Source organism: Erpetoichthys calabaricus, chromosome 1 (assembly GCF_900747795.2).
Source record: "Erpetoichthys calabaricus chromosome 1, fErpCal1.3, whole genome shotgun sequence".
Taxonomy (NCBI): Eukaryota; Metazoa; Chordata; class Cladistia; order Polypteriformes; family Polypteridae; genus Erpetoichthys; species Erpetoichthys calabaricus.
The window spans coordinates 97,409,674-97,425,563 of NC_041394.2; the positions used below are offsets into that span (position 1 = coordinate 97,409,674).

At 38.9% G+C, this 15,890-nt stretch overlaps 1 protein-coding gene across 4 annotated transcripts in view; it reads left to right on the top strand.

Moving 5' to 3' along the window:
* The window catches only part of mark4b (MAP/microtubule affinity-regulating kinase 4b), a 236,789-nt gene that overhangs the window by 148,980 nt on the left and 71,919 nt on the right, over positions 1-15,890 (top strand). For all 4 annotated transcript variants that reach the window (XM_051922150.1, XM_028803986.2, XM_028803979.2 and 1 more), the window contains exon 4: positions 6,209-6,257. In XM_051922150.1, the coding sequence (XP_051778110.1) occupies positions 6,209-6,257 (49 nt within the window). The remainder of the gene's footprint in view (positions 1-6,208; positions 6,258-15,890) is intronic.

Consider the following 15,890-nt stretch of genomic DNA (forward strand, 5'->3'; position numbering starts at 1 on the left):
AAGTTGCTCTTTTATCAGTCCAAGTCAGAGAAGTGATTGTCTGCTATCATAACGGAGTAGTTAATAAACATTCCGGACATATGCCTGTGTCACTTATTATTTGATAATAAAAATTAGATTCAGTCTGAAAAGCATATACAAATACATTATACTAGTATCCACCAAAACTGTCAGTATTTTTTTTATTATACTGTGATGTAGATTTTTGGCCATACCAACCACTCCTATATCCAGTGAAAAGTAATTGTACCTGTTATTGTTGTGAGGGAACTAACTATTTTTTTTATTATAATAAACCTTTCCTTAATTTTATGTAGCAAAATTATTTTTTTCTATCCTCTATAACAGGTGAAGTGAATTAGGAAATCAGTGTAAAATACTATACATATTTCTCTTTTTTATTTTTCTCTAACAGTTAAGATGTTAATAAAGCAGAACCCTGCCTGTGTTTTTACTTAAAACCAGTAAGTATAATTCAGGACCAATAAACATACTTTAAGAATCAAGTCAAATGTAGTACATCAAACATTTAAAGTGTTACAGGTTCACATAAGAAAGTTAAGAGAACTAGAAGCCACTAATGGTTGCAAAAATGTTCCACAGCAGTATTAGATTATTATTCCGTTAAATGGGAGTTCTGAGATGCACAGTCACACCATTTCAACATGCTGTACTGGAACAGACTGTTACACAGTTAGCAGCCAATCTGCTTCTCATGTACCGTGAAATCGGTGAATCATTTCAGTGGGCGTTTTTTTTTTCTTTCTTTTATTTCTATTTATATTCTTGAAAGAATAAATGTATCTTTTATGTCAGAATTATGGCAGAAGAATAATTATTCTAAAATATACATTCCCATGTTTCTTTTAACTTTTAATTTCAAAGACTCCAGCTGTCAGGTTGCAGAATGTCAACCCATCCTGTACCATTGGTTTTACTTTTAAGAATAATAGTTGGTATCAGAATGAGCTCCCTGCCTCAAATTACCTACAGGATTTCCTAATACAGATGGATTATCTCTGAAGCTTTTAAGCAGATTTAGGTTCAAGTTCAAGAACTAAGCTGAAGAGAGTAGCCAGGGGCATGGCAGAGTTCATATCATAAGGTAAAGCAAACTGCAATTGTAAAAACAAAGTAATTACAACATCACATGTCAAACACAATCAGGAGGAAAAAATCTTGAAATGTAATAAGATGTAGAATAAAAAAGAATAAAACACATGTATTGTTTTAAACCCTGCAATTACAACTTTGTCAGTTATATTATTTCTATACTTATCTATTATGGATCTGTATAGATATATTCTAAAATCATTTAAAGTTATATTTATAGTTCCTCTGAAATTACTTTGAAGTTAGCCAAGCTATTTTAATTTTTAAATGTCTGGAAACAAACAAAACAAAACATGAACCGTGTTGAGAAGAAATATTTTTTAAAATTGTCACAATGAATATTATTAAAACTTTAATAATTACTACAATTATATAAGGGACTGTGGATGAACAATTCAAAGTGTTCAATTTTGCTTTAAATGATATATTAAAGTTGTGCAATATACAGTGTGACATTTAAAGATAACTGGTTACACTGTACAACATAATGTTTCCTGTAGCGATTGGCTAGTCATACATAATAATGGAATCAATATTTTTCCGGTTCTGCTTGTCTAGCACAAGTTCAGCTCCTGCCATAGCATACCCATGGGATTTGTAGTAGGGACTGGACTAAACTATTGCAGAACTTAAGATTTCTTTCTATTTTGGCATTCTCATGTATATGTGCTTATGTTTTTTGGATTATTGTTTTGCTGCATGGCCCAGCTGAAATTCAATCTAAACTCACACCTTGGTATTCTGTTGAAGAATCTTTTTGTAGAGAGCAGAATTCATGATTGTTTAAATTACATCGAACTGTTCAAATGCTAATGTTCAAATCACGATTCTTCCACGGTCATGCCTGAACTTTGGGATGGTGTTTTTGTGCTGAAAATCAGTGTTTTCTTTCCTCCAGACCAGACACATTGTAGTCATATTGTTTCAATTTTAATTATTTTCTTTATTGTCATTGATGCTAAAATTTCACAATGAAACACTTGGAACAAAATGGCATGAAGATCCATCTGGAAGAGGCTTAACAAACCTGACCCATTTTCCTTAGTGTCTCCTTGATAGTGAAACATACATCATATTTCTTTATAATAAATTAATAGTTTTTGAAAAATAAAAAGAACTTATTAAAGGGAAACGTTAATAAAAACCCTCTACCAGCTCAGACTGTTCTAGTGGTGATAGTGAAGGATAGGGTTCGGTGCAGTGTTTTCAAGTTTGCAGGAAGCTAATCTTGGAAGCACATTTGAATCTTTTGTTGATGGCTGATATTCATATTATGTTTTGAAGATAAACTAAAAGCTCTGAATTGCACACAATTGTTCTGAAGTCATTCTTATCCCAACCGCTTTTCAGATTCATCAGCCTTTCTGCTGCTTGACCCCTTTAGATTTAATAAGCAGACAGTACGTGGGTGGTGGCAGAGCTTTAAAGCATGCCTCAATGTATGTTTCTGATATTCTGAAGCTCCATTTTCACTTCACACTCGTGCATTGTTTCTGTTGTGCATGCCTATCCAACAGCTTATAAATGATTTGGTGAACATGGCTTGTGCCTCAATCAAAATTCAGCAGCCAGTGTCTGTACAACTGCATTGAATGAAACAGCAAAAGAGTCAGACCTACTAGAGCAAATGATAAATAAATGAAAAGACACAAATAAACCTGCATGCATTTTGCAATGTAGAGAATTTTATAGAACATTTTACAGAAATGGAGCAAAATTGCAAATGATATTGAGCATACAGGGGGCAAAAAAAGGTTATTGGTGCAAGTAGGATTGACATAGCCTCCAAAGCTTGCTTTCCCCATGAATGATTTGTTAAGCTAGAATGAAGACTATTCAACTGTGTTGTTGAAGTTAGAATTCAAACATGGCTGAAGAAAATTATTAACAATTTAATAAAAAACGGAATCGAACTCCTTAGATTCATAAACCAAGTCAAGATGTTAAAGGTTTCCAAAGCACATCTCTTACTTATTTCTAGAGAACTGTTTTTTCATAAGTTCAATTGTGTTTGAAAAGCGAGATTCTGCCTATTTTCAAACCTTTTCAGCCTACTTCAGTGTCGTGAGGGGAAAGTGAATACATTTATCCTAATAGAATAACACCAGTTCATGATATTATTTTACCTTTTCTGAAAATAATAATACCATATAATTTGCCAGAAAATGTTGAAATTTAGCTTGCAAAAGAGCCAGTGTGGGGATATCAGCTTTGTAAATGGATGTTGCAATAACAAGCATCTGCTAATCAAAAGCAAACAACTGAAATTAAAGTAGAATGTGCCATGGCCTACAGTGTAAAGGACTATAACATAACTTCTAAAATTATAACATTAATTATATTTTCAGCTGTAAAAAACATGCAAGTGTGGGTATGTGCATAAATGTGGCCAGTGATAAGGTTGCACACCATCAGGAAATGTTTCCTGTATTCCACGTGTTTTTACTGTAATACCTCTAAGCACTGAACTTGTTTTATTGAGTTTAAATGAGGCATAGATTGATGGACATTTATTTTGCTAGGAGACACATATTCTGAATGAAGGAGGTTCACAAGTTCACAGATTTAGTTCTTTCTTGTGATAAGATTTCATCAGTGAGGCAACTGTTAAATTCAAGTTTTTATGCTATATAAAACTGAATGAGTGGCAGATGGTATCAGAATCAGGCAAGCTTGTTTTTTTGGATGTGTTCTTATATCAGTGAGTAATAATTTCATATTTAGCATGGCATGTATATATAACAGAAAAAGGAAGGCTTGGTTACTTCACGACTTAATTTTTTACCTTATCTAGCAAGCCCCACTTTTTAAACTGAAATTAACTATCTTTGAGAAATAGAGAAATTGTATTCATTTGTTATTGGTGTTTTCCTTCCTATTTTCAATTATAGTGTTATTTAAGGCTGTAGACTATTCCTGAATGGCTTAAGCATTTAATACAAATTCATGTAAATTATACAGCATGTTTTCTCCTCTGCTTAGAGATCTAGTTTGTATGTTCTTGTCTTTTTAATTGTAGCATTGATTTGAAAACCACCTGGTCCTAACAGAAAAAGCATAATCTTTATACAAGAAGTGATACCAATATTTTAGAATCTGTATATGTCAGTTCATTTCCAATTTTTCTTCATTTTTTACCTTTAACTGTTACTTTAATAATTTCAGCAATGGAGTGAAGTCTTTTTGAGCTTCATTATCTTTCCTCAGTCAATCGCTTTGATCTGGAAGCATATGTCTGCACACTTTGAAATTTTGATGGTTAAGCATTTCTTTTTTCTTTTTTTAGCTGCCTCACTTCAGCCAATTTATTTTTGAAAGATTCAGATGAAATCCTGATTGAACCCCTTTTATTGCCCCATAATTGTTGTTAGCATACTGTGGAAAAGACACCACATTTTCTGTCTAGAAATTCTGCACAGTCTAGGCTCTTATGAGCACATTGATCTAAGAAAAAACCTATAACCTTTTTCACATATGAATAGAAGAGGCACCCAGACAGAAGACAGTGTTTCAGAAAAGTTTCTGCAGAACAAAGCACAGTCACTGTGATCCTGTCTAGCAAAACAAATTCCTCCTTTCTTTTCTGGCAATACTTTGACACATAATTTGTCTTCCTGACCTATGTAAGACTAGCCTAGTGTTTGTGCACACACTCACAGAACTTTCTGCCATTCTTAGTTTTCTTGCTGTTGCCCTTTATTCACAAAACACTTTGTGTCATCTTTGATTCACACTGACTACCACAATCCCAGTTGTTATAAATAAGGCTCCCAGCAAAAAAACTAGATAGAATAATCATCATTTTCATTGCTTTAATACGAGCCACCTGTTACACAGTACTGTACTGTACCTGAATAAATCTGCAGCTGATCATTATGGGTTACACTAGAACATGTTGCTACTTGAACTTTGGTGAACATGACCATGTATTGTTGGATGTATCCAGAGCTTTGTGCTGACAGTTGCTTGACAACAACTAGCCCCTGGAGGCATAGACTTGGAACTGGATGTGGCCATTATTTATTTTTTGCATTGACTTATTCATTGGTGCAATCTATTGTAAAAAAAAATTCGAAAAGGAGTACTTGCCATCACATGATCGAGGCATCATCCACAAAGCAGAAGTTAAAATGTATACACTCCTACAAAATTCTTTGTACTTCATAGTGTATCCTGTCAATACTTTTTTGATTATTTCTTTTTCAGTACTTTATTTTACAATTGCATTTATCTTACAGTGATACAGAATATTTTATCAAAAGTAAAGTGCAGTATTGGTTGCTTTTATGTTTTTATTCATTTTGAGTGCTGTCGTAGTATCTAAATAGCCCAGATTCACAAAGAAGCCTAGTGGAAATGACTGAACTAGTAGCCATTACATTACCTACTCCATTACTGTTTGATATCTTTATGACTTAGCTACATTGCTGACTGTTATGTTTAAATGAATTGGATCAAACTGTGGGGTTTGTATTTTCATTTATTGTTCCTGTAGGTTTCCTCTAAGCCCTCAGATTTCCCTACTGTGGTCCAAAGATACTCCATCAGACTGACTGACAGCTCTGTGGGACAGATTAAGTCAGGGTGACTGAGAGTGGATATGTCTGGGAGAGTTTTTCCTGTGACTTGTTGTTGATGGAATTGTTTTTGAGACTGTGAAGGCATGTACTATAAGAAGTAGGATAGAAAATGAATAAATCACAATCTCCGCTTTGCTTAAAGAAGACAAATGCTGCTTAATTGAAAAATTGGTGAGAATAAAAAATATAACACAGTGATATGGATTAAAACATTCAGTGCAAACAAATCTGGTGCTGTCACTCCCCATGTGTTTGTTTCTGAATATTGTAGAAGACATATTTTGTTACAAACCTTACCATCAAGGATGAATAAGATACTATGTTGTTTCCACTGTGGAAAGTTAATAGGATATAAGTACTGTATTATGGCAGTGTAAGACCAACTGTTCCAATCCAGTACCATTCCAGAATAATTTTAGACGTCATTTTACAAACTGCATTAATTTCTCTTTCAGTATTGCCTTGACTTATAGACCTTGCCTACGTTAATGCTTGTTTGTTTTTGTCTATTTTAGCTGTTCAGAGAGGTGCGAATAATGAAGGGCTTGAATCATCCTAATATAGGTAAGTTGCTCCTTTTTTGAGTTATTTGTAAAGGGTCTGCAGTGTGCTGTCACAGTCTAAACTTGAATTTCACACTTATGTTTTGCCCTTCCTGTTTGATCTTTTTAACTATTTAGCTTTTTTTTCTTTGATGTAAAACACAGCTATTGTACAGTCAACCCTCATTTTAACAGACTTAATTTTGCATCCTTCAGTCACAGCAATCTGTTGTCATTGTAATGTTAACCACCTAACGGGACATATGACTACAAAAGAGTTAATGTTATAAAGTGCCCAAGTCACTTAACCTGTTAATTTAGTAAAAAGAATTCTTCCAATAATACGATCAGCTGTGAACTCAAGCTCATCTACGGAACATGTATTTCCTTTTGGGTGTACTTGCAGTGCTACTGAAGAAAACATTCTTGAAAATATTCCTTTAAATGTTTCACTACACAATTAGACAATTTTTGTATTTACAGCCACATTATCTTAAGTAAACAACTCTTGCTTAGGCTGCTGTTACATCATAATACCTTATTATGTTTTAACTGTTTTCTCATTGGCATGAGGAAAATTATGAGGAAAGATTAAAAGAGCTGAGCCTTTTCAGTTTAAGCAAACGAACATTAAGAGGTGAAATGATTGAAGTGTTTAAAATTATGAAGGGAATTAGTACAGTAGGTCAAGGTTGTTATTTTCAAATGAGTTCATCAAGAACACAGGAACACAGTTGGAAACTTGTTAAGGGTAAATTTTGCACAAACATTAGGATGTTTTTCTTTACACAATATACAATAGACACTTGGAATAAGATGCCAGGTAGTGTGTTAGACAGTAATACTTTAAGGACTTTCAAAACTTGATAGGACTGGCAAGCTTAGTTGGGATGAATGGCCTGTTCTCGTCTAGATTGTTCTAATGGCCCTTTCCTGGTTTACTTAGTTGAATATTTAATGCATATACTGTAACACACATTAGAGTTGAATCGTGTACAGTTAATATTAATATAACTGTTTTTAATAATTAGCTAATAGCAGTTAGCAATTTGTAAAGCAGGCTATTTACGTGGCTAAAACAATACAGTTGGAAGTGCATCCAGGGTGTTCACAAATAATAAAACCAATTGAAATGAGGCTTCAAATGGTCAATGGTCTCACTTACAGCACAAAAAGGGAACACTGTAAAGCTACCCACTTTAGTAATTATTTACATCAAATCCACTTTATAAAATCAGAACAGTTACACCACCAATAACACTGTAAAATAAGCACATCATGTGTCTTAAAAGCCTACAATACAGAGTTCAGATTTAAAAGTGTTTCCTGGTTTCATTGAAATTAAGGCTTTACTGTACACTTCATATGTACTTAAAGGAAAAACATGATTAAATATAGTCAGTGGCAGGTTTTAATAAGGTACAGTGACTTTTTGCACTCTATAGCTTAACGATTATAGCCTTCGATTTTCCTCTGTTAGATTCTCTTTGGTGTGCATTTCATATTTTGATCTTTTCTGTGGTGCTTCATTGCAGCTTTACACATTGGTTTATGGTAGCCATGTAGTTACATTTTTTCTAAATAAAATTTTCAGGGAAAAGATTAACAGACTTCTTTAATTAATTGACAAAGAGCCAATATATCCCATCATTCACTTAATCAAAATATTTAAATTAACTGCAATCATGCTGATGCTGTATGTGAAAAATTAATAACATTATATAGTAAACTTTTACTCAGTGGGAATTATGCTGCTCAGGTTTACACAGTAACTAGTCCAATACATCTTGATGAACTCTTTTACCACACCCATACAATGAATAAAACAGAATCAAAGATAATGTTTGAAGCTCAATGTACCCCAGCAGGTGCACTGAGCTTTGCGCTGCAAAATAATTGAGGTATAAAGTGAAGACATCTGCTTGTTTATAATTGCTGTAAAAACATAGGTTAAATTGAAAAACACTAAAAGGAAAAAAATACTGAGGCTGTAAAAATATTGTTTAATTAAAGAATCAAATCTTTGCCTGTATTTGATCTGGCACCTTGTCCAAGGTTGCACTTAGCCTTGTGACTCCTAGCAGCTAAGAATCAGATTTGCCTTTAGTGCCTGATACATATGATTAGTGATCATTTTCAAGGAAAATTACAGATTCTGCATATTGCTGGAATATTTTTTGTTGAAGAAAAAATACTTAACAGCTTTCCCACACCTTCTTAATCAAATTCAGGGTTGCAGGGTTTGCTTTAGCCTTTATTATCCGCACTGATCTCAAGATAGCATCTAACCCTGGACAGGGCACCATGACAAAGTAAAATCTATTACATGTCATTTGTTTTCCACATTTACGTTTATTGTGTCTCATAGATCTGCTGTGTTCTTTTAAAAATTCTTTTGTCTGCCATTTAGGTAAATATCTTTCTTGTTTTTGTGTGTTGGTATTTTCAAAAGTGATTCTTCATGTAAATTATTTACAGTTACATAGCCTTGTTCTCCTTTGTTATTTTTGTATGTGTTCAGTAAATGTTTTTTTTTAAGTTATGTATCTTTTATTGGTGTTTCAAACAGTATTATAATTATAATTGGTATTTCATAGTTGATTGGCCACTTTGTCAGCATTATGCATGTGCTGGTCCACACTTGATGTGTGTAGACAAAACATTTTTAGTTCCGTGTGGACACCCAAAAATATATGCACTTAAACAGTTTTATACACTTTACATAATTATCTGTTTTGCTCCCTATAGATAAGACAGGAGACCCACATTTTTCCATTTCTAAACTACCAACTTGAGATGACTTTATCTGGTTCAGATTTTCAGCCCTCAGTTGGTGTAAACTGACACATGTACTATGGTTGAAAAAGGCAAAAAAAATAATGCTGAAAACCTTCAGTAGGTCATATAGAAACTCAGAAAGCTGCCAGGCTGTTAGTTTTTTGTTCATAACAGCCTTTCATAATACAGCAGACCACCGAATTTGTAATCTTTAATCAAAGCATTTATTGTCCATCAGATCAGATGTACTGTATCTTTGTTTGGTAAAATGTCAGAATATGGTGATTAAATGTGAGGAACCAGTCATGGTCTAAAAGCTAAAAGTGTTTGATGTGTCAATATGCAAAATTATTAAGGTAGGTAGAAAAACACCACTGTTCTGCACTGTGCTGTGCATTAGTAGATGAAATTATTTGCTCTCAGTGATTGAAATGACAATGATAAGGATTTGCTGACCTTACTGAGTGTTTTGTTGAGACGCATAGGCACAGTGTTTTCACTGTTTTTAAACATGAATTTAATTTTCATTGTTACTGCCAGTGTATTGTCGTCTTTTGTTGTATATCCATATACATACTGTTCCACTAAGCAAGGTGGATTTCATCTCAGATCTTTATGCTAGTTGACTCATCAGCACTATTGAAAACTATGTTATATATTTTTTGCATTTGTTTTCTAACATTTGCTGAGGAATTTCTAGGAATTACTATGTTTCTTTTGAGATAACAAAATTTTAGAAAAATTAAAAATAATAATTAATTGATCTAAATTGATTAGTTGACTTAATTTCATAAAATAATTTTTTTGAAAGTGAATCCATACTATATTTTACTCAGACCTTTTGCCTTAGTGACTGGTATCCATATTAACCTTTCATGAAATTGTACTGACAGTCATATATGCGGTAACACTGCTGTCTGGTTTTTGATGCTGAGTCTTGAAATGCATACCAACACAGTGGCCTTTTCAGCAGTATTATTGCCTTTGAGAACTGCATTGAAATCCACTTTGACCCTTCCTGGTGTTGTAGTTCCTTATCCCCTAAATAGCTGTATGTACTATCTGTTTTTTATTTCCTTATTAGTAGATATTATGGTGGCAATGAGGTCTGTTGCCACTAACTGTATGTGAATTTTTATGTTTTGGCACAAACTACTGTGTCTTCTTCCCCAAGTACAGTGGAACCTCGGGTCACGAAAGTCACGGACCACGTACAAATCGGGTTACGACCAAAAAGTTTGCCAAACTTTTGCATCTGTTCATGACCACACACTCGGGTGACGAACAAGTCCGTTTCCCTTCTGGTTCATATGTGCCGATGATTTCCGCACATATTCAGTCTCTCCCTGTGCATTACCTGTGCAGCGAGCGAGCAAGAGAGGGCAAGAACACGAGAGAGAGAGAGAGAGAGAGAGTGCGCTAGCTAGCTAGCTAGCTAGAGAGAGAGAGAGAGTGCGCTAGCTAGCTAGCTAGAGAGAGAGAGAGAGTGCGAGTGAGCGAGCGAGCAAGAGAGAAAGCGCGAGCAAGAGAGCCCAAGCAGAAGAAGTAAACATTTAGTTTACTATTACACTGTGCATTCTATGGTATAATTAACTATTTTTGTGCTTAAAAATCTTTAAAACAAAATATATTTACATACAGCTCATACGGTCTGGAACGGATTAATTGTATTTACATACAGTCCTATTGGGGAAATTACTTCGGGTCACGACCAAATCGGGTTGCGACCAGAGTTTTGGAACGAATTACGGTCGTGACCCGAGGTTCCACTGTACTGTGATTTCCTGTCACATTCTAAACACATGCTGATTGGTAATTTAAACTTAGCTCTATATGGTTATGTGAATGTGGCCTGTGATAGAGTGGCACCCCACTCCAGGTTGTTTCCTGACGTGCACCTAAAGAAACCAGTACTAGGGTGTTATACCGTGTTAGCCATTATCAATGTAGTGAAAAGTCAAGCAAAATAACACCTTTAATGGCTAACTAAAAAGATTACAATATGCAAGCTTTCGAAGCAACTCGGGCCCCTTCTTCAGGCAAGATGTAATTGTGAGTTTTAGGACTTGTGAGAAGAGGACGAATAGGAATCAAGAAATGTCATGTCGGCTGCTTGCGGGCGGGACCTGTTTTGAAGAGGAGCCACAGGCAGCGTGGGAAAGGGTTTGGAAGAGGACAAATAGCAATCGAGAAATGCTGTGTCGGCTGCATGTGGGCGGGACCACTTTTGAAGAGGAAGCAGGATGAACCAGAAGAGAAATATATATAAGAGATATTATTGAGTGCAAACTGATCGCTATCCAAAATTCTGAAACAATCTTCATTCACAGAATCTCTCTCCTTCCTTCCGACACAAATCTCCCTTTTAAATTTAAATGCACACAATTCCCACTCAGACTCGCCTTCTTCATGCTTATCAACAAGTCCCAAAGACAAACGTTTGCAAAGATTTGCGTTAATCTACAACAACCAGTCTTCAGCCACAGTCAGTTGTATGTGGCTTTTTCTAGGGTTAGATCTTTTGACTCATTATCTGTCGTCTCCACCAAAACACCTATTCACAACTCCGTCTTTCGAGAAGTATTTATTTCTTCCTGATTTCTGAATTCCTTGCTCACCGTTTTCCATTCCCATTCTTACACCGCCGTACGGCAGGCATCAGCTAGTTCTATTTATTCTTTTAAATCTTCCAAGGTGACATCAAGTTATGTTTAATTCAGTTCCATCTGTGGTTCTCTCTTGGTCCTTGCTTATCTTTAATGGGCTAACATTCATAGGATTCTGAACATTTTGTGTGTGCGTGTTGTTTTTGTTTTTTTTTTTTTTATTCTGCATTATTATTTTTTTTACTTTTTTTTTCTCGATTTGGAACACTCCTGAATTAAGTTTTTCTTTAACTTTGTGGCTTTGTTTTGTACTTGGTTTTATTGTTATATTTTATCACAGTTTTTGTTTTTTTTTTGCTTTCCAAGACACTATTTCATTTTTAGCATAATGCATTTTCTGTTACTTCCTTCAACACTTTGTGATAGGCATTGCCCAGAATGCCGTGTCAGGTGACTTTATCACTGTGACGATATATATGCCAGCACCAAACAAGGATAGTATCTTAAGATTGTGGATACTTTTTAAATTTTTTCATGAGTGCTTCTTAGTTAGTAATCTCTGTTCAGTTCAGTTCAATCTTTTGTTTTAAAGTTTTATGACTTGTTTTTTGACCCTTGCTAGTTCTTGGTGAAGATATAATCTTCTGGGCTATTATTCTTCATGGCCATTTGGCATACATATCATTACCAATTTCAGAGCATGTAGTCGAGGCAGCAGTAGTAATGAGATATTGACTAGAAGAGAGAATTAAAATGGGGTCAGTAACTTCTGGAAATGATTGCCACACTTATTTATTTTTTCTTAAATATTAGTTCTTGCTTAATACATGAATATGAAGAGGCTAATCAGGATATTATTTCATGAGTTTACGTAAATGCTGAGACTGATGGTGCATCCCTTACACTAGCAGGCAAAATGTTTTATAGCTTTGGGGCCCAGCAGCTAAAGACTCGACTTCCCACATTAATTTAATTTATCCATTGTAGCAGATACGCGTGTCGTCCACCTCTCGAACCCTCAGGTACCACTCTTCGGACCAGGTGAAAGTATAATAATACTTTATTATAATCTTATACTGTGCACAAAGCACCCTCCGCTCCACACTCATTAAACAACAAACTCTCTCTCTAATACAATCCTCCTCCTCTCCCAGACACGTCGCCACCCTACCTCCCAGCTCAGCTCAAATGTCTGGGCTCACCCAGAGTCCTTTTATAGCCCCTGACCCGGAAGTGGCCCCAAGCCAAACCCACAAGTCTGTTTTCCTTCCGGGTCAGGGCAAAGTCCTTTTCTTCATCCCGGGAGCACATCGCTTCTTCCAGTCACGTGACTGGGATGCACTCCCGGGTTATAGGGCATGACAGAGCCCACTAGCCCCCCTACAGCGACTCCTGGCGGCCCCCAGGGTATCCAGCAGGGCTGTGTCAAAACACTACAAAATCCATGAGGCCCTGCTGGAACTCGGGGCACAAATATGCTGTCCGGAGGGCTCCTCCTAGCGGCCTGGGGGTGACGACCGGAGTCCATAGCCGGTCGCCTGTCACAGTCCCTCCCCCTTAGCGACGAGCAGTGGGGCGGAGCGTTGATTCCCGCGAGGGACGTCCTCCTCCAGGAGGGCGCGGGATCCGGGCCATGGTTCCGTTGTCTAGACCCCCCGGCGAACCTTGGAGGGACGGTGTATCCGCTGTTCCACCTCTCCCCTGTCCTCCGGGGACAACTACGCCATACGTGGCCCGGTTGCCGGCAGTTGTAGCACCGCCGACGTCCTCCTGGTGGCCTCTCTTCCCGAGACCTGAAGCACCTCGGGAATTCTGTCAGCTCCACCCTGTCCTCCGCCAAGGAGGGGTTAACAGCCGCTTTGCTGCTCTTTGCCCTATCCTCTTCCCTGTTAGGAGACCCGCATTTCTGTGTGGGGATCTCCTGCTTTCTCTGGGGCTTGTGCACAACGTGAGGCTCTCTATGGGAAAGAGAGAGCCTCTTTGCTGTTTGCACGCCCGTTGTCCTATGTAAACTCAGAGGCGGCGTCATTAGTACCGTATCGCTCCGGGTAACAGCACTATTCAGCTGTCTCGGGACGATCGGTGCTTCCCCCGCCTCATCATTAACCAACGGCCACCCCCTTATCACGCGGATCGGGCTTTTAACGTCCGCCTTAGTCCCGAGCAGCGTCTGATACCGCTGCTCCGGTTCTAACGGACTATTACCCGACCACTCTGTCATCGTGCCACATTCAACTGTCGGAGACACAGCGCTTTGGCAACCGCAACTTATTAAACGCGGTGCCGATTCACACTGCGTCCCCTTATTATATACGGTACAGAGAGCACCTACCTGCACCGCTGCATTAATCGAGGCCGGGGCTTCACGGCCTAACCGCCGAAGGTACATCATCAGTCCCTTCAACGGCACTTCGGCTGCAGCTCCCAGCTCCTCCACACGCTCCTTCACCTCCTGTAGTCCCTGGAAGAAAGCGTAAAGGGGCGCGAGACATTTCTCGAGCTCCTGCAAGTTTATTAAGTTATTTGTCTCGGCCGGCAGTAAGGCTATTTCCTTATTTTGGTCACCTGCCGACCGGGAACCAATGAGCACGTCCACTCCTGGCACGTGCTCTGCTGATGAGCGCAAGGGCTCCTGGGAAATGGAGTCTTTAGAGGAACGGGTAGCCTCCTGCGGCTGGCTGCGGTCTGCCTTTTTAATATTGCCGGCAGACACTACAGTCACGTCCCGTCCCTCTTTATTAATTAATGGCGCTGCTTCGCTCGCCGCCCCCTTCCCCTTCCGGGAGCTCAGACGCGTCGGGGAAGACGTGTCCTCACCTAAGGAACCGAGGAGGACTTTCCCATCCCGGCATCCATCGCGCGAGGTCACGTGGACGGTATCGGCGTATGGGCTTCCCCTCTGCGGTTTCCCAGACTGGCTCGCCGTCTTCTTGTCGCGGCCATCTTGCCTGGGTCTGTGGCAGGCATGCTCGCTGTCCGCTTTGTGCAGGCAGGCCTCTGCAAACAGAGAATAAACAGTCTCCGGCGGTTTGAGTGCTCCTCCAGCACTTACCTCGGCCCGTAGATGATCCCGCTCCAACTCCCGGTAATAATCGTCGGGAGTCGCGATTCTACGCGGCTCCGGTTGTCTGTCCGCTCGGGTTTGCTCGGCTTTGAGCCGTGCCTGATCCTCCTCACCGCCTGTTAGGTAAGTCCACAGCGTCTCCATCGGGTCTGGGACCGAAGTCTTCTGGACAACTCCAGCCTTCTTCCCAGTCTTCTTCCCCATACTCGCCTGCTGTAGAGGACGGCTCTCAGCTGCAGCGCTCTTGGTCGCGGGTGGAGTTTTCACCTCCGCGGTTACTAGAGGGACCTTTGTAGGGTTCTCTGCCACAACAAATTTGATTATTGATGCAGATCCTCTGCCTCCAGACGGCCAGAGAATCCTGCCGACTACGCCAGTGTAGCAGATACGCGTGTCGTCCACCTCTCGAACCCTCAGGTACCACTCTTCGGACCAGGTGAAAGTATAATAATACTTTATTATAATCTTATACTGTGCACAAAGCACCCTCCGCTCCACACTCATTAAACAACAAACTCTCTCTCTAATACAATCCTCCTCCTCTCCCAGACACGTCGCCACCCTACCTCCCAGCTCAGCTCAAATGTCTGGGCTCACCCAGAGTCCTTTTATAGCCCCTGACCCGGAAGTGGCCCCAAGCCAAACCCACAAGTCTGTTTTCCTTCCGGGTCAGGGCAAAGTCCTTTTCTTCATCCCGGGAGCACATCGCTTCTTCCAGTCACGTGACTGGGATGCACTCCCGGGTTATAGGGCATGACAGAGCCCACTAGCCCCCCTACAGCGACTCCTGGCGGCCCCCAGGGTATCCAGCAGGGCTGTGTCAAAACACTACAAAATCCATGAGGCCCTGCTGGAACTCGGGGCACAAATATGCTGTCCGGAGGGCTCCTCCTAGCGGCCTGGGGGTGACGACCGGAGTCCATAGCCGGTCGCCTGTCACACCATGGAATTTGTAGGAGACTGATATTTTGTAGCAGTGTTTGCTGTGGAATGTGTGCACTAAGTTTTGCTAAGTAAAGTAGGCTAAAGCCTAGACCTTGGCCTTTAAGCTCTAGTCCACCAACTACCAGGTTTTGTAATGGAATCAAAAAATTAATGGATTTTTTTAAATATTAATTTATCTTTTATGTATTATATAACTTCTATAAGGAAAATATATACAAACTTACACCTTATGTGATTACATCTGACATCAGGACAATTAGGA